The sequence below is a fragment of the Trifolium pratense genome, linkage group LG1, assembly GCF_020283565.1.
Source record: "Trifolium pratense cultivar HEN17-A07 linkage group LG1, ARS_RC_1.1, whole genome shotgun sequence".
Lineage (NCBI taxonomy): Eukaryota > Viridiplantae > Streptophyta > Magnoliopsida > Fabales > Fabaceae > Trifolium > Trifolium pratense.
Genome location: NC_060059.1, coordinates 13,118,484 through 13,141,372, shown reverse-complemented (window position 1 = coordinate 13,141,372; position 22,889 = coordinate 13,118,484). Strand labels below are relative to the sequence as shown.

The 22,889-nt window shown below is 33.3% G+C and overlaps 3 protein-coding genes across 4 annotated transcripts; 1 reads left to right on the top strand and 2 right to left on the bottom strand.

Moving 5' to 3' along the window:
- Positions 1 to 1,624: 1,624 nt before the first annotated feature.
- Positions 1,625 to 4,755, top strand: LOC123909477 (autophagy-related protein 18a-like). Its single transcript, XM_045960320.1, has 4 exons — positions 1,625 to 2,569; positions 3,121 to 3,328; positions 3,525 to 3,651; positions 4,320 to 4,755. The coding sequence occupies exons 1-4, from the start codon at positions 1,838 to 1,840 to the stop codon at positions 4,408 to 4,410; spliced, it is 1,158 nt and encodes a 385-aa protein (XP_045816276.1). The 5' UTR covers positions 1,625 to 1,837; the 3' UTR covers positions 4,411 to 4,755.
- A 4,285-nt stretch (positions 4,756 to 9,040) lies between these two features.
- LOC123909461 (ATP-dependent DNA helicase Q-like SIM) lies at positions 9,041 to 15,736 on the bottom strand. 2 transcript variants are annotated; one of them, XM_045960312.1, is made up of 16 exons: positions 15,541 to 15,736; positions 14,805 to 15,364; positions 14,149 to 14,368; positions 13,924 to 14,034; positions 13,418 to 13,607; positions 13,032 to 13,338; positions 12,685 to 12,902; positions 12,303 to 12,359; positions 12,075 to 12,155; positions 11,857 to 11,920; positions 11,583 to 11,682; positions 11,421 to 11,504; positions 10,595 to 10,682; positions 10,144 to 10,260; positions 9,934 to 10,026; positions 9,041 to 9,796 (listed from the first exon to the last, which is right to left on the bottom strand). In XM_045960312.1, exons 2-16 carry the CDS (start codon positions 15,355 to 15,357, stop codon positions 9,794 to 9,796), a joined length of 2,286 nt encoding a protein of 761 aa, XP_045816268.1. In that variant the 5' UTR covers positions 15,358 to 15,364; positions 15,541 to 15,736; the 3' UTR covers positions 9,041 to 9,793. The 2 variants fall into 2 exon arrangements, with proteins under 2 accessions (XP_045816268.1, XP_045816261.1); XM_045960305.1 differs by having other exon boundaries at positions 9,043 to 9,676; positions 15,541 to 15,654.
- Positions 15,737 to 17,381: 1,645 nt separating this feature from the next.
- On the bottom strand, positions 17,382 to 22,040 carry LOC123909450 (formin-like protein 11). The gene is made up of 4 exons (XM_045960296.1): positions 19,956 to 22,040; positions 19,441 to 19,631; positions 18,815 to 19,050; positions 17,382 to 18,237 (listed from the first exon to the last, which is right to left on the bottom strand). The coding sequence occupies exons 1-4, from the start codon at positions 21,617 to 21,619 to the stop codon at positions 17,509 to 17,511; spliced, it is 2,820 nt and encodes a 939-aa protein (XP_045816252.1). The 5' UTR covers positions 21,620 to 22,040; the 3' UTR covers positions 17,382 to 17,508.
- Between the last annotated feature and the right edge of the window lie 849 nt (positions 22,041 to 22,889).

Here is a 22,889-nt window from a genome sequence, read left to right as displayed (position 1 = left end):
ATTGGTATGAAATTCAAACAGATTGTACACCAATTTGTTACAACTTGGAGTGTTCGGCAATGAAAATTGTTACAACTTGGATTGAGTATAACTCAACTTCACAAAATCAATTTGTATGGTAAGGGGTCTCTAACTTATAAATAATTTTCAAACGATATCACACTGGCCTAGCATATTGCAGAAGCAGTTTGCCTAACAAAATTTACTTGTTCAGTCAGTATCATTCTCTGCTATCCTTCGGTGTGTTTCATTCAATTAGCATCTGCTTCTTTTTTATCTTCTTTCCTTGGTTATCATCTTCACATTCATTGCATTTAATGAACCGTCTAATCTAATCTAATTATATATTAAACTCAACTGTAATACAGAGTAGTCTACACTTCAAATGCTAGTAACTTACTAAAGTATCAAAATTTTAAAGTTAAATTTCATGAATCATCATCTAACTATCGATCAAACCTACTACAAGATACACTAAAACATGCATTTTTCACCAGAGAATCAAAATTATAGATAGAACACATGGTTATAAAACATTTCTTTAAACACTAGTAACTTACTAAAGTATCAGGAAAAAAGAGTTGTTTGCTACTACTTTCTCTGCATTTGTGTTACTAAAATATAATCTATAACGAAACATGTTGCTTATATTTTCATAAAATTTTCAAATATAATAATAGTATAACACAATGAAACAAATGATGCGAATTTAAAATGACCAAGTTCCACCAATCACAATGAGGATTAGACATAAGAATAAATCAAAAAATTCAATAAATTTCAGAAAATCCTAAATTATTAACAAAACTATCCATTACCTTGTCTTCACCGTTCGAATGTTGGAGAGGAAGGGTTGTGGTGGTGAGCAGGGAGAGAAGTGCAGGGGCACGGAACTATCCACAAAACAATTTACCTTGACATGCCTTCTCCTTTTCTCTTTCATGTTATTATTTATGTTATGTTATTATTTTTTATAATATAGTTTAATATTTTTATATTTAAAAATATTAAACATTAGTAATACTATATTTAAAGTATTTTGTATTTTGTTGTCCCGTCTTTGTGCGGTGTATTTGTTTGTCCTGTCTTTGTGCGGTGTTTATTTGTTTCATGTTGAAGGATTAATTTCGATAAAGTGCAAATTCAATCAACGTCGACTTTGGTGTCATCAACGCTACAAACACGGAGGCATGGATACTCCGGACACTTCAATATAGTCATATTTAAATTTGTAGGCATATGCAATTTGCCGTTTTATGCTATTAATATGGATATTGTGAGTTTGTTCGTAGATTTATTCTTTTTATTTTTAGCAACTTTAAATTTGTATTGCATCGATGTACTCTATCAATTTGAATGAATGAATATCATTTAAGTCAAAAAAAAAAAACAAATCCAACCAACTTAACTTTGATTGTATTGAGTAACGAATTTGGCTAAACTCGATCCAACCCAACTCGCGTACACTCTTATTGATTTTATTTATTTATTTATTTATTTATTTTAAGTTTGTTAGATAAGATTTAAAAATAATAATATTTTATTTTATTTTATGTAATAGTATCTACGTAATTTTTATCTTATGTGTTGACATAATATATAGATGAAGTAGTTTGTTTTTTTTGAAGGAATATAGCTAAAGTAGTTGTCAACTATGTTGTTTGTACAAATAAACATGACATGTATGTCCCTTGAAGAAGAAGTAAAAGCAACCCAATCCAACCCAACCAACCTTGGGAAAGAAACAAAAATTCATTCTATTCTCTCTTCTTCCCCCAATTTCCCCATTCCAATTCAAACCCTAACCCTAACCCTAACCTTCAATTCTCAACCCTAAATGTCTCACACCTCTCAAACCCTAATGCCTCTCGATTCCGATGAACCACCTTCCTCAACCCCAATTCCATCTTCCCCTAATCCACCCCCAAATTCCACCTCCACCGTCCTCCATCTCTCTTTCAATCAAGACTCCGGTTGTTTCGCTGCCGGCACCGATCAAGGCTTCCGAATCTACAATTGCGACCCTTTCCGTGAAATTTTCCGCCGTGATTTTGGTCCTGGCGGTGGAATCGGTTTGGTTCATATGCTTTTCCGATGCAATATTCTTGCTTTTGTTGGCGGTGGATCGGACCCTAGGTATCCGGTCAATAAGGTGATGATTTGGGATGATCATCAGTCACGGTGTATCGGTGAGTTGTCGTTTCGATCGGAGGTGAAAGGTGTTCGTCTTCGAAGGGATCGAATTGTGGTTGTTTTGGGGCATAAGATATTTGTGTACAATTTTGCTGATCTTAAAGTTCTTCATCAAATTGAAACTATTGCGAACCCTAAGGGTCTCTGTGAGGTTTCACATGTTTCGGGAACTATGGTGTTGGCTTGTCCAGGGTTGCAGAAGGGTCAGGTTAGGGTTGAACATTATGCTTCAAAGAGAACTAAGTTCATCATGGCACATGATTCTAGAATTGCTTGTTTTGCTATAACCCAAGATGGACGTTTGCTCGCTACCGCGAGCTCCAAGGGGACTCTTGTTAGGATTTTCAATACTTTGGATGGTTCTTTGCTCCAAGAGGTTGATTTGACTTTTTGCATTTTCATATTCTTCTTCTATACTATCTGTTTGGATAAACAACTTATTTGATAAGTGCTTAATGCTTATATATAAAGCCTACATAAGCTATTTCCTATAGAAAAAGATAAAATAAAGATAATTTGTTTTTATATATGCCATGAGCTGTTTCCATAAATTATATTGGAGAACTTATGAAAATAAGCTGAAAGAAACCTATGAAAATTGTCATGAGCTGTTTAGTTCCTTCAAACAGTCTGACAAAAATTATGTCAGTAGATGAGCTGAAATAAGTCAATCCAAACTGGACCTAAATATTACATATAAAAATATGATCATTAGTTTTTTGTTTTGCCTTGTTTATGTAGATGTTTGGTTTATTTTTAAGAATTTGTTTGTCCATTCTGTTACTAGGATTTGAAATACCGCTACTTGCTAGAGATTTAGGTTGAGGTTCATTTGTTGCTTATTGTTTTGAAATGTTGGTTAGGGTTTTTGTGTGTGTGTGATGAGTTCAATTGTTTTGAAAGTTTGAATGGGAATGATGATTTCAGGTACGGAGAGGTGCTGACCGAGCTGAGATATATAGCCTTGCCTTTTCTGCTACTGCTCAGTGGCTAGCTGTTTCTAGTGACAAGGGAACCGTTCATGTTTTCAACCTGAAGGTTGATTCGGGATTGTTGGGGCACGACAGATCACATACTACATCTGAGTCTAGTCCTACTAGCCCAACAACGGCTTTGCCTCTTTCATTTATTAGAGGTTTGTGTATTTGCACACTTGAGCTATTCATTCATCAGTTACAGTGTATGGAAATTAGTTTTTGTGTAGTAACTATAAAACAACCAGAAAAACTTTTGTTGCCGTTATAGTAGAGAGTTTTATTTGGTCTGAAAATTAAGATTTTTGATAGAACAAGCTGTTGCTCGCAATTGTATTGATTCTGCCTGTTTTGTAGGTGTGTTACCAAAGTATTTTAGCTCAGAGTGGTCCGTGGCTCAATTTCGCTTGCAAGAAGGTTTACAATATCATGTTGCCTTTGGTCATCAGAAAAATACAATTGTAATACTTGGCATGGATGGCAGGTATTTCAGTAATGGATCATATATGTGCATCTTTTAGTCTGTCATTTCCTTCTTTTTTTCATGTGTTGCTTAGAGATATTAGAAACATTCAGATATAGACTAGGCGACTGGTATGGTGAAAATATGATTTGAAAACTGAACTTTTAAAATTTACTTCTGTGTGCATTACCTTCTAAAATTGATAGAGGCTGATGGCATCATTACGGTTTGTGCCAATGGTAGTCTTATCTTAACAGAGAAGTCAGATTACTTGCTAATTTGTTTTTTCTTTTAGGTTTTTAAAAATGCTTCGTCAATATCAGCACCAAATAACTAGTTGCACGATTATATTTGTAATTTCAATGTACAAATATATTCTGTACTTCAATTTATTAAAGATTACCAAATTTAAAACCCTACTCCTGTCCCTGATCAAGAAACAATAAATTTAGACACTTTAGACTCATTTTCCCTGACAAAATAATATGCTTATTTTTATATTGGTTTTCTAGACCAACCATTAGGGACTGGGGGAGGAGGGGGTATAAAGCATCTGGACATAATTGTTAATTTTAGATTAGATGGTTAATTTTTACCATACCGATTTATCATCGTAGTCTATGACTTGCTATTTTTGTCAAATGAATTAAAACATCTGATGCAATTGTTTATTTGAATTGTTAATGCAGCTTCTATCGATGTCAGTTTGATTCTGCAACAGGTGGGGAGATGACACAACTTGAATATTACAATTTCCTAAAGCCAGAAGAGACATTCTAGCATGAGTGCATCATTCTGTATAGAGAAATACTTATTGGTACGAGATGGAAGTTAGCGAAGTACGTGAATACTATCTTTGCCGTTTAAAATTCACCATAACATTGGGCGTACTCCGCCAAACCTGGAAGTAGAATGTTCTTTTAATACATCAAATCAGCTTTTGCGTGTTTCGTTGATAAAAAATTTCGTACTAAATAAAAGATCTCTTCTGTATATATCTCTGTTGACACTTGCTGTGAATACTATTTGAATTTCTATTTACAGCCTTATTTATAATAACTTTAAGTTGTAAATAGAGATTATGCAGAGCCATTAATGTCGTCCAATCCTTTCTGTTGTCGTGTATATATTTGAGCTTGGTGGTGTGATTAAATTTATTGGGTCCAGATTGACACTCTGTAAATACAGTAGGCAAAGCCATTAATGTCATCCAATCCTTTGGGAATGCTGGTTTTGTTATGCTAAGCTAACTATTTTCAGAAGGAAAAAGCTTGCCCTTTAGGGCACATGTTAAGCACCCCTCTGTCCCAAAATATAAGTAAAAATGAGTTAAAGAAACTTTATGTATTTGGTTAAAAATTGAGACCAAATACATCCACTTTGATTGATCAATTTTTGCTTATATTTTGGGATGGAGGGAGTACTGAGTACTTAATATTAAAAATTACTCTTAAAAGTTGTGCATTTAAATTTTTCAAAGTCACACTTTTGTTCTCAATACAAAATTCCTATTTTTAAGTTCCTTAATATGTGTCATAACAGGGCATGTTTTTTGAACAAGCATAGAAATGTTTTTGATCTTAATCAGACGACCAAATTTTCTCTGATGACTACATGCAATCCAAATCCATAATGCAAGTCTTGCCAACTTCTCTCTGTGTTTTTTTTTTTGTTGTACAAAACTTTTCTACGCATAATAATAATAATAATTGTAATAATAGATGTCACCAATATAAGCAGACCGTTGATTACTAGCTCTTATGTTTCGAATACACATCAATTAGCGAGATTTTTGGGATGATTTTTGGCGAAAAAACTTATGAGTTAATTTTGATGTATCTCATTGGCATATCAAATAATTTTCGATTAATGTTATATTTTATAGATATGATTTATGTTATAATATAGTTCAATCCAATCGTCAATTTTGTAAGACGATTATCTGGTGAATAATTATTGGAGGTGTTATATTTTTAAGTTTTGACACCTTGGTGTTATTTGATCTATAATAATAATAATAATAATAATAATAATAATAATAATAATAATAATAATAATAATAATAATAATAATAATAATAATAATAATAATAATAATAGTCATGATCGTTGACACAGGTGTCAAACCAAAGTGACACCAAATCACAATGAATTTTCTCTCAATCTTATAACTAATTCAACTGACTTATAATAACTTAGATCATCTCCAATGGTGAGTACTCCATCCGTCTCAAAATATAAGCAAAAATTGGTCAATGAAAGTTGATGTATTTGGTTTAAAATTTAGTCCAGATACATTCACTTTTATTGACCTCCTTTTGCTTATATTTTGGGACGTAGTACTTATTTTTTTAAGTACTAGTAGTACCTAATAGGTACTCCGATTGGAGCAAAACACAAAGAGTATCTAATAGGTACTGGTTCTACAATAGGAAGTGATATCTATTTTGTTTTTGCGGGTCTCATTTATAATGATGTATAGTTATTGGTGAAATGTGTTATTGGTGGGACCCATTTAGAACTTTTTAAGAGATGTTGGGTTGGAGTGATTGAGTATTTATTAGGTACTATTATTAAAAAATTATAAATAAGTGATGTGTACACGTGGAGTCCAGTTAAGTACTCAAAAATGAATATCTCCATTATGAATGCTCTGATGAATGTTCTCTCAATCCTACCTTGTCATAAATTAAAGAATAATGCTAGCAACACACTCTTTAACAAACACACTCCAACACACTCTCTTTTATTGGTTGAAATTCACATGGGTCCCATAAAAAAATGTGGACCCATATAACTTTTATGGGACCCATATAAATTTTAACCAATAGAAGAGAGTGTGTTAAAGTGTATTTGTTAAAGAGTGTGTTGCTAGCACTCCTCTAAATTAAAAGATATAACTTAAACTAAGATGAATATGCGAACATCCCATGCTATAAATTATGTTGTTAATGTATAAAAGGGTACTTGTACCTATAAATAATGTGACAAGTACGAAACATCCAATGTCTCTAGATTGCATCGTTGACAATCTAGATTGCATCGTCCTAAACTCATGCTATAAATTATGCGCAATTTTCACTTTGACGATCTAGCACTTATTTAGCATTCATTCTATTCTCTCTTCGTAGGTAAAACGAAGAAGACGGATGACATCGTTTGAGGAACTACCGGAAGGGTGCATTGCCGCCATACTCTCTCGTACCACTCCACTTGACGCTGGAAGGCTCTCCATAGTTTCCAAGACTTTCCGTTCTGCCGCAAATTCCGATGCTGTCTGGAATCAGTTTCTCCCTTCCGATCCCCATTTCATCGACTCCATCATCTTACATTCTCCTTCCCTCGCCAACAACATTCCAACTAAAAAGAATCTCTATCTCGCTCTTTCCGATCACCCTATCATCATCGACAATGGTAAAAAGGTCCTTTTTACTAACTGCCGATTTCTCCAATGTTAAGGTTTATCATTGATTTGATTGTTGTATAAAATGCTAATAGCAATTGCATATGTTTTTTTTTTTTTTTTTTAAATTGACGGAAAGGACCAATTGAGAAACAAATGTGTCTTTAAAGGACCAATCCAGACTTTTTTTTCTTTAAGGGACCATTGCGAAACCTAAAATATAAGGAACCAAAAGACTAATTAGGCCTAATTTTTAATACTCGTATGTTTCCAACATTGTCTCCTATTTTTATGCACATGTGTGAAAAAAAAATAAAACAATACAAAAACAAGTGAGAAACAAATAAGTAATTTTATTTAAAGTCAAAAATAAAAATAAGTAATTTTATTTTGATGAAACAACGTAATATTGCAAAATATATAAAATGGTGTCCAGCCTAGCAATTTCAACATAGCTGCTAGTTAAGCTAAGATTTGTATACATTTAAATATAATAATTAATTTGATAAATAATAGATACATAAATATTTTAAAATAAGATACATAATATAATAGGGGTTTCGTAAAAAAAATTAAAACAACAGGGGTTAAAATATACAATCACTTTTGTATTTCAATCATATATAATATTCAATCTTGCATGATATGCATGATGTAAAGAGTCATATTTAATAAGTGGAAAAAAAAGAGAGATATTATTTCTTTATAAGATATATTGATATTGATGGACATATAGTTGTTATGCTATTTGTTATTTGTTATGTAAATGCATGATTATAGTCATATTTACCTAATTAGATTAAGAGAAAATCAATTAAGTGTGAATTATCTAATATTTACAATTTATTTTTTAATTTAAAATTAATAGTATATTAATTTTGTCATATTTTCTATAATTATTATTCATAACACTTGAATTTCTAAATTAAAAATAAAATTATTAATTTTAGATTACCTTCAAACTTAATAAGTTAAAATATATATTATATATATGTTTATTTTAATAGGAGATAAACTTTATGAGTTGAATCTACGTTTCAGTTTCACCTAGGCAAAACGAATTTACTTAAAAACTAGATTATGATAACCTTGATGGGTGCAATATGAGCTTAGTGGATACTATCTTTATTCTTTACGTGGAATGTAAAGAATACACAAACTCCCTGAAGGTGAAGTGCTTTTATTTAAGAATATCGCGGGTTATTAAACTCGTAAATCAAGAGTCATGAAAATGTTAAAAATTAGTAAGAAACAAGGAAATCTAATGAACATTACATTCCGAATAATCTAAATCAAACATTAAAAAATCAATAGCAATTCAAATCAAGCACCTCTTGTGGAGCCTATGCTGATGCTCTGTGTATTTGTTGTACCATTAACCATATGGATTGCATCTGGGAACGAGCTAATGGTTTTAAACTGAATTGACCTTAATTGAACAGCAAAATCCAATGCTTGGTTCATGTTTTGTCGCGCACCCGCTAATGCCTCAACAACCTCTGCATTGGTCAAGTAAGACGCGCTGATATAATTCAATATTCTATCATGTCTTTCTTGGAATCTCACTACTCTTTCTTCTGCTTCTTCCAAAGCCTCCCGAATGATTTTTAGTTTTTCCAAAGTCACTTGTTTCCTTTGCCATCTCTTGAGGTTTGGCACGCAAAATATGAAGGATGCAGAGAAGCCTATTATGGCGAAAATGATATTGCCAATGTCCATGACACATTATGTTTATGCTTCATGGAGACATATATGAGCAACACAATACAAACCTTTATACTTTGCTTCGGTTTGGGGTTACTACATTTCTTCAACATGAATTAATTATCTGTCCTTTTTTGTGGCAAAATACATATCTAAGTGCTCACTTTCTGCCAACTTGCATGGTAGATGTTGATCAAACAAGTATTTGGCCTTGTTAAAGATTTTAACAGTTTCGTTTATTTTCAATGAAAATGCGATAGCAAAATTAATGGCATAAAATGTATACATAAGTTTATGTTTTTCTTGTTATTTTTGGTATTGTGATAAATTATTCAACGCGAACTCATAAGAGTTTTACTTCTACAAGAGTAGAAATTCAAACTTAACAAAGAAGCACAATCTAGCTGCCATACAATGGTTTTTTTTTTTTTTATTTTTTATCATCAAGTATTTGTCTTGATTAAGATGCAATGTCATTCAATGTAAATTACATATTCACAGAATAAAAACATAACCCGTTGCTTCAAAGATAGCGCAAGAGGGTGTTTTGATTAGTTTGAAACCAAGGTGGGAACACAAATAAATAAAAAGAATAGAAAAATGTTGCATGTCACTTATGTTTTGTGAGTTTTGCTGTTAGTCTACCTCGGGAAGTCCTCAAATCAGGTTTCACTTTTTTACCTCTCCTCTTTTTTTGCTTTCTGGGACTCTTTCGCTTCGTTGGACTTCTATCTTGTTGCATTCTTTCTAGGCGCTGGCGACGGATCTCAGGATCAGCCCAACCTTTTCCCCATTCTGAGAATGAGGAAAATGGTTTGTCAATTTTTGTTTCAAGCAACATATCTGCCTCAGGGTAAACATAGAAAGTTTCTTCATTCATGGACTTCACAAATTCCAAACCTAGTTCTGTTAGCTCAGGGTATTTTATCTGAACATTTGTCTGCAATTGTACAGTGGAAAACTTGAGGTCAAATTGCAGTTGACTTACCAACGCGCATGGAACAAGACCAAATACGTGCAGATAAAGATCATTATGTTAAATTATGTCCTTGTAGAATCACTGCACAAATGTTCATATAATTTCTTAATTTTCAGGGACAACAAATCAAACACTTTCAACAATTAAAATTATTATGAAAATGCTATTTAATATCAATATACAATAACAGGTAATATATATTATTAAAGCAAGTATACCTTATCATCTCCTTCCCTGATATATCCTTTAGCTTCCAAAATTCGACTAAGGCCTCTCCACCACAATATATCAGTGGTTAAAAACTTTTGAAACTGCATATGGCCATCATAAATGGAAGCAATTAAAACCTATTACACGAATTAGAAACAACATAGAGCATCCACCATAACAACGACTCAGTGCAAGCTGATAATTATATGTAGGTTTACCTGTTCCCTTATACTTCTAACTAACGTCATAAGACTTGGCCTCTCTCCTAGTCTTCTATCCTTAGAATTGAAATGGATATCATCATTATATGAGGAATCCATGGAATATATATGTGCCTGAAAAATTAGCATAGATGATGACACGTCAGTTTCTTTCCGCTTATGCAATACAGCAATCACTGGACCATGACAATTTCATTCCACAAAACTTTAGCTCTTAGAAGCAAAAACTTTAGATCCAGAACTCCGTGAAACAAAGCATTTGTTTAACCAATTTATCATTTTGAAACTATACCTAGATAAATAAAAACAGAAACACAGAGTAGGATGAGGTATATATGTTTAAAAAGTATGCTGTTAAAGTCCAAGGGTCAATATTTGGGTATAAAGTCACAAATAAGATAAATGCAAGTGTAGTTGGTATAATATAAATATGAAATATTAGACATACATTATGGGCCCCTATAGTTTGCAGTAAAATACAGGCCTCCTCTTTAAGATTCTGTCTTTGAGGTGGTCCATTAGTGCACACATCACATCTGCATGAAAGGAGGTTCATCATGAAATTGACTGTGTAAAGGCTAGCATGAATTAATAAATGGCTCAAAACTTAACACACTACAAGTAAATACAGCCATAAGATAATCCTTTGGTTACAAAAGAAAACAGATAAGCTAATACAATAAATAAGGTAATTTGATACAGGCTACTTGTTGAAATTAAAATATATAAAGTATTTCAAGTGTCTCCTATTTTAGAATAAATTTTCACTTCAACTGACACTTAAACTGTTAAAATGTTAGGAGTCCCACATTGAGTTAAGACTTAATGCACTTGATGAGAGCCCGACCCAAAAGACTAGTCAATTAGGTGGGAGAATTTCTCATGACTTAAGTACCACGTTGATCACACTTATATATTCAATGTGGGAGTCTTGACATTGCCACACCCTTTAAGAGTCGACGTCCACGACGACTTTCACTCTATCGACACTGACCCAATAGTAGCCTTTTCCTCTTTTGGGAACTTCACCCACCTATTAGTATTCGGTGGAGCACCTTAATCCAATCTATAGGTAGCCCTTTTTGAGACCTAACTCTCAACGAAAGCACCAATTGTTAGGACTTAAGCACATGAAGAGAATCTAACCCAAGAGATTAGTACATTAGGTGGGAAAACTTCATGACTTTAAGTACCACATTGAACACTTTTATCTACTAAACGTGGGACTTCTAACATAATAAAACAGCAAGGTATTGAGACCAAACTTCACGTACAAGAGGCATTTCTGATGGCTGAAATCCTCTCCGAAGTATTCTACAAGTGTTTTTGCTCGACAACATGAAGTATTCATTCCATATCTGCAAATAGACAATAATATTCAGTATTAACATAAAATCAGAAAATAAGATGAATAAGATATATTCATCATAACGAACCTGAAACAATCAGACAACATGATATATGCTAGTTTAGTCATTTCTTCACTTCTACGACTCGGCAAAAGTGACGGCTTCCTTGCTAGGTTTGCATATAGAACTGGTTGAAAAAGGGGGACAAATACAAGACATAAGTAAAGCAAAAGAATAAAACAATAACCAACCTACTTAATATTAAAGGAGCAAGGTGAGTTCAAAATTCAAAAGAGAATGAAGAGAAGAAGAAGAAAGGAAAACAGTATTGCGAAGTATACTCCTATATAGTTAAACTTACTGCAATCTGCTAACTTCCCATCTCGACCAGCCCGTCCAGCTTCTTGATAATAGGCTTCCAAACTCTAATAAAAGTACATATACATTTATTTGAGGTATCTCCAAAAGGAAAAAAAATTGACAACTCAGGAAGCGAAAGTATGAAATGTGGAATGCATATAGAGATAAAAACTTCAACTATAATTGATAATGTAAGGAAAAATGTATTTGAAAAAAGACCTGCGGCCAACCATAGTGGATGATTCTTCTAACATTCGATTTGTCAATTCCCATTCCAAATGCTATGGTTGCAACAACAACCTGAAGATGATAAAACACAAGCACAAAACGTTTAACTGAAATTTCTGAATCCAGCATATCAATTTTAGTAATAAATGGTGACATAGCAATACTTATAAGTTATAACTGACCACGCCAATTCATATTAAAAAAATATGAGATCCATACCTCTAAGGTATTTTCATGAAACTCTTTATGAGTCCTTCTTAGGTGCAACTTGGGCAGCTGGAGACAGTAATTGAACTCATAAATTGGTTTGAAACCTCACAATGCTATAAATGAAATAGTGGCAGGAAATTTTTCTTATTTATCTCATAATGCAAAAGTAACTGTCACGCTTGGTTCAATGAAATCTACAGTAGAGCATGCCAGAATAGTTTTAAAAAAAATGGAAAGAAAAATAACAAGTTTTAAATTATTCTTCTTCCTACTGTCCTAGTACTTCATATGGTGTCTTACAATTGAAGATTCTTTTGTCAAGACATGATCTTCATTAAAAATATAAACAACCATCTAATTAAACGAACTTGAATATAATTATAATGCATACCCCGGCATTGTAAGCAGCAGCTTTCACACCAGACTTGCATAGATACTTTGCAATTCTCACTGTATCTTTTCTGGTGGGTACATATATAATTGTTGGTCCTCGTTCCAAAGGCTCCTTAAGCATTTTGAGTCTTTTTTCTGGTTTTGCAGGTGGATCAACTGTCTCAGATAACTCACATTGCTTCGGAGGAGGTTGTACACAAAATTCACCGCAGGTAACTAAAAAGTACCAACACAAAAAATTAGGAATCTTAGATGTTACTACTAGCACTGAAACTGCTTTCAGTTTCTGAACTAAATATGACCAATTATTTGTAATGAACTGAGAGATAGCAGAAAGATCAGTACCATCCAAGTCATCCGCACTTTGAAAGACATCAACATCATTTTCCAGGAACTCAATTGTCAATTTTCTTCTTTTTTTATGATTGCCGGTGTTTCTTGCGTGCATGGAACTAATATCTCTTTCATCATAGTCATCTTGGTTGTCATCCACATTATCAGAAGAAACACTGTCTGTATCAGAAGCATCAGAGCAATTGGAAACATCATCTGCCTCATCTGAGGTGAAAGCTTTTTTATTTCCACCATATACTTTAATCAATTCATGAAAATCGCTCTCATAAGAAGCCCATGATGTTCTACTATGCTTTACCTGAATGAAGCACCGTTAATTTGTAGTGTTATGGAGTAACGGGAAATATAAGTATACAAATTGTCATCAACAAACTCACCATGAACCGTAAATTAGGTCGAAAAAATGATGTGAGAACAACACTTGTATCTTTTGACATACGCAGCGATTTTAAAATGTCTTCCCGAACTCTCTTTGTAGCTGTAGCTGTCAATGCCATTACAGGTATATCAAATTTTAAGGATTTTAGCTTGCCAGTAGTGAAATTTTCCCTCAATGCAGACAGTCGGCTGAAACAAGAGAAGACGTTTAAAAACATATGATACTTACAAACTGCAACAGTAGAATAAATACACTTAAGAAATCGGGAACTATGCAAAAAAGAAAAAAACAAAGGATAAAAGTGATATGTTTGACACTCGAACAAATCAACCGAAAATTTATCTTAGTTTCTTTGATGTACACACAACCCACAATCTATGATAATTTAAGATGTTGTATGCACACTAACTGATACAATGAATAAATAGAAGGGATAAAAGATGTTGTATGCACACTAATTGATACATACACAATGAATAAATAGACGGGATAAAAGTAACAGACCTGTAAGCTGGACGAAAATCATGGCCCCATTTAGAAACACAATGTACCTCATCAATTGCGAACAAAGCAATACCATGGCTTTCTGCAAGCTTTTGCAGAGGTTGAATCAATCTACATTGGATTATATTGCAGTTACCAAACATAAGAAGAAAAAAAAAAGACAAAAAATGAAGACTTCTCTAAGACACAGACTAAAGTTCGAGGCCCCTAAGGCATTAACCATACCTTAGAACTGTCTCTGGGCAAATATACACTATACTATACATGCCACTCATTGCTTTCTTTTCAACAGTATTATCAGGCTGCCCAGAGCCAAGAAAACAAGCACTGATTCCATGTTTTGTTAGCTTTAAGCATTGATCATGCATTAGACTTATTAAAGGCGAAATCACAACCACCACTTTCCCAGTTAACAATGCAGGAATCTGAAAGCACAGGGATTTCCCTGCAAATATGTAACACCATGAATAAATCCACCACAGCTACACTGAACACAACAACTATGAACAAATAGAGATAGCAAAAATTATATTTGTTTGAACAATTTGAGAAAACAAAATTCGACAATTTCTTAAATGGTAACACAGTTTCACATACATGGTTAACACAGTTCAATGAGTGATTAATACATATATTCGATATTGCAATAAACCACAACTTTAAATGTGATAAACCAAGATTTTCGAGTGATCAAGTTTACATGTAGTTGGAACAACTGAAATCATGGTTAATAAGTTATCAAATCTTGATACCCCCATTAACCACTCATTGAACTGCATCAATCACACAAGCGAACTATGTTAACTACTTAGAAAGTCATTGAATCCCGTTGTCTCAAATTGTTGTTGAAATAACATTTATGTAAAGATAAAGAACAAAACCAGATCCAGTAGCAGCCAGGACAAGACAATCTCTACGAGAAATCCAAGCAGACAAAGCTTCCTTCTGAAAACTTTTCAACGAAGAAAAACCAAAATGCTTTTGCAACAGAATGCTAGCTCTCATCTCCCAATCAGATGCAACATCGGGATCAAGATCAAATCCCATTTGAGGTAAAGACTCCTTATGCTCTTCCACGTCATCATCACCACCATCATTAACATCAACAACAACATTTTTGTTTTTCTCATTAACTTTACTACTAGATTGGAAATAATGGTTGATTGTTTTCGATTTTGGAACTTGAAGAGAAGATGAAAAAGTTCGTTTTTTGAGAGCTTTCCCATTACTTGGAAGTGATTTTGAGATGTGGGTAGTGGATGATTCACGATTACTGCTACTGCTACTACTAGTACTAGTATTGAAAATATGGTCCACAATGCTTGGAATCGATAGACCCACTACTTTAATTGCTTCAAGAATTTTGGAATGCTCAAAACCCATTTCAACCATTTCTGAAATTACTTGATCGGAGGATTTGTTGTTGGAATCCATCGCATTGCTTGAAAAAAAATTGTGCAGAATGTGAAATTAGGTATAAGAAAAAAAAATCCCTCTTTTGATTTGGGGGAAAAATCTGAAATTTCACAATGGGTGTTCTATTTCTACGAAGGTTTGACCTAAGATTGTACGGTTGATAGAAACAGAAGAAGAGAGAATTGTGAGAGTAATGCGTACCTGATGTGAAACTATGAACTCTTCAATTGTTCTGATTCTCTCAAGTGATAATCCCGCCAAATCGGTTATATTCTTCCCATATAGGAGTAGTTTTTTAATTGAAAAATAGGTTTTTTTTAAAAAAAAAAAAACAAAAAACAAAAAACAGGGGTTCTATTCGTAGGTTAAAACTTAGGTGAGTTGGATCGCAAGAGTCACGTACTGTCCACCCTAGACTAGAGATGTGAATGGGAATCCATGGCGAAAGATAATATGATATTTGTGTTCGCTCCATAAATATGATATTTGTATCTACACATATACATGCAGATATTCATTAAACGTGTAATTCATGGGTTTTGAAGTACCCACAAACATAATGTGAACAATGCCGAAGTCAAAATCTACCAACCATGACACATTTGTAGACCGTAGTCGTCACAAGGTCATACACTCTCCAACTCTTACAACATTGTCAATTGAGTATCTTATATGGAAGGTTTGTGAACGCAAGAACATAATGGTTAAAGTGTATACTTGATGTGGAGGTTGGTGAAATCATGGGCTTGTTGAGATCTCTTAGATGGGTAGATGAACTTAGAGCTGTCAAAACGGGCTGTCGGCCATATCGGACCGGCCCGAGCGGCTTCGAGCTACATCGGGCCGGACTAAAAAGCCCGAATGAAAAACGGGCCTGAAAAAGTATGGCCCAAGCCCGGACCTGTATGGGCTTCAGGCTTTTGGGCTAGCCCATATTTTTTTTCCAATAACAAAAATTGTTTGTTTTAAATTTTGTTGTCTAGCAAAATTTTTGGCAAAAAAAAGTAAAAAATAAACATATATAAGTTTCTCGTGCGCCCTATTTTTACTCATGTACTACTTATGAGTTTCTCGCGCGCCCTATTTATATTCATCCGCTGCCTACGAGTTTCTGGCGCGACCAGTTTTTACTCATCCACTACTTAGTAGTAAAAATGAGAAATTTGAGAAAAACCACCGTTCGCTACTTAAGTAGCGGATAATATGTAAGAAACTCGTAGGGCAGCAAAAGAAACTCTTATAATACAAACTAAGTTCAAATCATCCAAATTACTTATATTTTTTAATTTTTTTTTATTATATTTATTCGGGCTTGCAGGCTGCCCATGACCCATTCGGGCTAGCCCATATTTTAAATGGGGTTTATCGGGCCGGGCTAAAAAGCTCGAAAATAATCCAGGCTAGGATTTGCAAGGCCCAAGCCCGGGAAAAAACTGGGTTTGGTAGGCCGACCCATTCAGGGTGATTGACGGTCTTTAGAGCAATAGAACCTATACATCCGATCTTGGTGCTATTTTAAGTGATTGTGTGGGCTTATTCTAGCTACTTGTCTTGTGAACTCTCATGTTAAGTTCATTGAGAGATAAACAAATGAAGTCGCTCATATTCTTGTCTAGATGGCTGCATCTCTAACTAGTTTCAATAATTTTATCGATATTTCAATATGTATTTACCATATTATTATTAAATGATAAAAAAAATACATTATCAACAAAAACAAAAGCACCCCCAATAATTTGACATCCTTTATATTTCAATAATAATTCATATACTATTGCCATAATAATTCATGTACAAACATTTCAACTATTTAGATACTATACACTTGAATGTGACATCTCAATACTATTGCTTAATGAGTAAACTTAAAAAAAAAATCACCACTAGCAAACATTCAGCTTGATGCCCGGAACATGTAATCCTATGTTGAGGTCACCAAAATTGAGACACAGTTTGCAGACATGAATTATTTCTTTTTCTCTAGTTCTTATATTTCCATATACAATACAAGTTGTGTGGAAAAAGAAGGAACACATTGGAATAATAATAACAATAGGTAATAGCACTATAAAATAAAGTTACACTCAAGTTGTTTGAAAATTTGAATCAATTCCTATGAACACACACATGAAAGTGTAAAGATGAAAGTGTAAAGTCTAAAAATCTAATCTATCTAAAAGGAGCAAGAGGATTTGGAGTACGTGAACCTTTAGACTTTCTAAGCTCTTTACAAACATTATCCAACATTCCCATAAAATCTCTCACTATCACAAATATCCTTAATGGATTATCCTCTTTACTAACATCACCATGAAAATACTCAGTTATTTCTTTAACACGTGCAATCACTCTATCTTCTTCACCTCTCAATTCCTTCAAATTTCCATCAACATATTGCAAAAATATCTTCATAGTCATAACAAAATTATGACTCATTTCATCTTCATGTAACTCATTTTCCACTAGTTGTTTCATCATAATCATTCCATCATATAGATTTGAAACTGAACTAGCAAGAACATCTAAGTCAATTGTTGCTGTCTTTTTAACATTGTACAATTCAGTACTTAAACCAGAAACTAATTCTAGTCCCATTTTTCTGTAATCTTCTTCTTTTTCTTCTTCTGTTCTGTTTTTGTTACTTTTTTGGCTTATTTTTCCCATTATGCTATCTGAAACTCTTATTCCTTCTGAACGGACGATTTCTTGAACAACGAAATGGAGTAAGGTTGTTTTTCCATCTGTTCCTTTAACGTCTGCTAGCTTGAGTAGAGCGTCGAGTTTGAATGCTCTTGCGCCTCCTCGTATTGTTCCGACGTTCATTCGGTTTCCTGTTTTGAGTACTGCTTCTAGTAGTTTCAAGAAGAGTCTGCTTGATCTTAGCTCCTTGCATGCCTCCTGGTATATAGGACATTAACACAATGTTTGTGTGTGAGATTGTTTAAGCTATATGTAACATTGAATACTAACACTTTAGATTGAAGACGTGTCAAATGTCCGAAACAAGTGGTTACATTTAAATATTTCATTTAGTAATTCTAGCCTTAACATTTGAAAATATAGTAATGCATGTCCATGTAGGGTAAGAAGTTCTATGAAACACCGATTCAGACACAAAATCTAACATAAACACGTGGATATCAACAACAATTTGAAAAAATATACTCTCTCCCGTCACTATTATAAGCAAAAAAACTACCTTTTAGATTCATTAGAAAACTGATGTGTCTGGTACATAATATAGCCCACATACATCAGTTTTTCAATGAACTTAAAAAGTGGTCCATTGAACCTAAATAGTGACCGGAGGGAGTAAGTGATTGAATGAAACCATATGAATTATCGTATCAATATTTAATACTGACATATATCTAACACCGAACACACCTTCAATTTGAAGTGTCTGTATTACATAGACTAATGTCATCAATGATTATAAGGTCAAATCTTAATTAAAATTTGGATAGATGGTTACCTCAAGCATTGAAAAAGAGTTCCTTAGATGAACAACTTCATCATCAAAAGTCTCTTTGTAAAGCATGGTTTCAACTCTTTGAAAAGCAAATGGTACACTAAGCACTGCTCTCACAAACCTTTCTGCGGACCCCAATTCATTGATGTTGCCTTTATAATTGAAGAGTTTAACCTCTTCTTCTTTGGTAGGTACCATTTTCACTAGTGCCTCTAATTGTGGTAAAGACAATCCCTTCCCTGCTTTTCAAATAATTTAATAACATCTTGAAATTGTTCATTTGACCTTAAATTGTCCTCAAAATATGGTGTACAAAGCACATGCTTCAATAGTGCTATAAATCAAAGTCATTGTTCCATTTTACTTTATAGCATTAATATTATTATTACATTACTGTTTTCTGTCAAAAAAAAATTATTAAAAAAAAGTGACAATTTAAGAACCAAATTAATGGTATATTCTAACAATAAATCATCAGTATGGGACTAATTATTTTATTTGCAGCATATATTTATGACAATTGCACTTTGGAATTTGGATACATGTTAAAAAATAATTCTACCACATGGACTGAACTTAAATTTTATGTGTGACAAGTGTTCATAAATAAGGAGTACTTTTTTTTTTACCTTGCATTAGTGCATCACATACTTGTTCAGCTGTCGCATTCAAAGCTTTTGATAATATTGTTATGTTCTGCAACCTTTTTGGATCAAGTACATGCTTCCCTGGAGATGGTGTTTTACTCTTACTTTCATCATTATTAATTGAATTTTGTAAATTATAGCCAAAAAGTGACTCAATCATTTCCTCATCCAACCTGAAAAAATAAAATGATATATAATATAAATAATTAAGACAAATGGTTAGTGATTGTGTCTACATTGACGGTAAATTTGGCATAATCACAGTAGACTGAGTTAACTTTAACAAAAGTTAACTTTAGAGCATCATCGTGATTTTGTCAAATTTACTGCAAATTCAGACACGCACTTATGAAGTTGAATATGTCTGCATTGACGGTTAATTTGGCAGAATCACAATAGACTACGCTAACTTTTAACAAAAGTTAACTTTAGAGAGTCATCGTAATTCTGTCAAATTTACTGCAAATTCAGACATGCACTTATGAAGTTGAACTTACTCAAATGAGCTTGATCTTAGTTTGTCCCAAACCATTGTACGATTTGGTGCAGCTCTTACTTTGTCCCAATGAAGTGGTTTGAGTTTAGCCAATGGTGTACCATCTTTACCAAGTGGTGATTGAGGGAATTGATATGGTGGAGGAGGTGGTGTTTTACCATTATTGTTGCTATTTCCTTTTGGAAATGGAGGTGGAAATGGTGGTGGAGGAATGCTTCCAAGAGGAGATTTTGTGAGGTTTGGTGGAGATGGAGAAGGAGAAAATGAATCTTTTTCAGGACTTTGATTTGATCTTGAAGAAGATTCTGAATTCATAGGAGAAGATAAGGTATGAGAAGTCAATGAAAGTGGAGAGTGAGATGAAACTCTAGATGAAGATGTTAGTGAATGTAAAGTAAAAAGTGGCATTTTCAATGGTGGTGTAGGTGGCGGCGGAGGCGGCAGTGTTGGTGGTGGAGGAGGAGGTGATTGAAGTTGAACAAAGGTTTCATTTTCATTTTCAATCTCTTGGTCTTTTTGTTTTGGACTAAATGGTAGTTGTGGTTGGTGAGAATCATTTGTGTTTGTAACAATAATTGAGTTTTGTGGAGAACTAGGAAATGTTTGGTTTGGTAATAATGAAAATGAATTTTGAGGTGACACCAAGGAATGTGTATCACTAAGACTACAAATTGAAGCATTAGAAAGTCTTGAATTTGCTTGTGAATCAACAAATGAATGAAAACTTTCATCTTCTGAAGAATCACAATCTTCATTAACAATTTCATCAACACAAGATGAAGAATTTTTCTCATCATCAACAACATAATCATTTTCATTTTTCTTTACTAATTCCATTTCCACAATTTCCTTAGTAAAAGAACTACTACTAACATTATTGTCATCATCATTAGTGTTTTTCAATGTTGTACTACATTGTTGTTCAATATCTTCACCTAATGCATCAAGATAAAACAGATCTAATCCTTGATTATTTAAACTCACCTTATCTTTTGTTTTGCTACATATAGGCATTGTCCTTTTTGGTTTCTTCTTTTTGTGATTTGTGAACTTTTTCCTGCAGAATAAGATTAAACCAAAAACACTAACCAATGAAAGAATTCCAATAGAAACAAAAACAGCTACTAGTATCTTTTTAGTTCTTCCTCTATCATCATCATCATGATGAAACTTTTTAGATGGATTGTTCCAATGAAAGTGATGTTTTTGATGATGAGAATGAGGATGAAAATGGATTAATCCAGAAGGTGTTGGAGCCGGAGCCGGAGCTGGAGCTAGAGCTACTTCAGCTTCAATGTTTTGTGATGGAGAAGGTGAAGGTGTAAGAAACTGATCAGAATCAGAATCAGAATCAGAATTGGATTTAGAATGAACCCTTTTGTGGAAACTCTTTAAACCAAGTAAAGATCTAAACTTTTCAACTATAAAACCATGTTTCACTTCATTCTCATCCAAACCAGAAATTTTCACAACTTGAAACTTTTCATTTTGTTCTTCATTTTTCTCCTTCAAGAAATAGCTTTCTTGTAAACTATGAACATGGAAACTTCCAGCTGAATTGATTAAAGCACCAACACTCAAAATGTGAGTACTTTGTGATGATAAAGTAATCAAGAATGTGATAATGATGAAGAACATTGTAAGAAACTCAGAACCAAAACTCATGTGTTTTTTTTCAGCTAAAAGTTACCAAGTTATCAATGCAACTTTCTTCTTATAAAAGCTTATTTCCTTTTTGTTTTCTCCATCAAAAAAGTGATTATTTTTTTGTCATTTGGATAGTGCTGGTGAATGTGTGTTGAGGAAAAGAAGATCTAAAACTATGTCTTTAATGCTACTCCAAGGAACCCCTGAACCTTTGGCAGTTGTAGTTGTACCAGGCCTTCTTTACTTCCCTGTTCCTACACTCTTATCTCTTACATTAATCAATTCTTACCTTATAATGAGACAATGTTAATGCATATGCATAAATAATACTAACACAGTTTTGGAGAATTTTTCCTTCTTTACACTTTGACTTAATTCTTTTGTCTTGTCTGCTTTTTTATGATGTTTTTGTTTGTCAGAAAAGTAAATGTTATAATTTGTTACTTCCTCCTCCCTCCCTCCTAATATAATGGTCACAGTTTGACTATGTGCACTATTTCAAAATGCGGATGGTCTAATCAAAAACTTGATAGCAGACGGTTCAGTAGAAGGAACTCTGATATTTATAGTATCAGTCCAATCTACTGAACACCGTCTACTATCATGTTGTGGAGGAAACTCTGATATCATTATTGTATCAGGTCATCTCACAACCGATATGAAACTTTTAACAAATAATTAAAGATATTAATGACCAAAATTGTGGATTGTTATATATGAAATAGTTAATTGTGACACTTATTTTGAGTCGGAGTGTTTATACTCTCTTTTTGTGATCATCATATAATAACTCACTTCCAACAAACATTTTCTAACTTTTTGTGTTAAGTTGATGATGATGATGATGATTCAAAAGGTTAGTACTACTTAATATAGTATCTGAGAATTGAGACATGATATTTGATGATGTTGCATCAAAAAACTTTTTAGTAGTTAAAAATGATTTAATGAGAAGATTTGTAAAAGTGGATTGTGGGGTCATGTTTTGTTGGACTTGCCTAACGCCATATCGGTGATTCTATAAGATTTCTCCAACCTCTTCTATTTGTATATCAACATCAATGGTTCGTAAGGTGGGGACAAATTTTCACTCACCATAGGGAAAATAAATATGTCCTAGATTTTTTTTGAAGAAAATATAAATGTGTCCTAGTTAGTTAGTTGATGAATTTATTGCATGTTTGGATTTTTTTTGGGCTTGAGTTTAAAGTAATTCTCAAGTTTGTCTCTTTTATCGTGAGACAAACAAATGTGAAAATACTTCGGTTTTGATATCACGGTGAATATG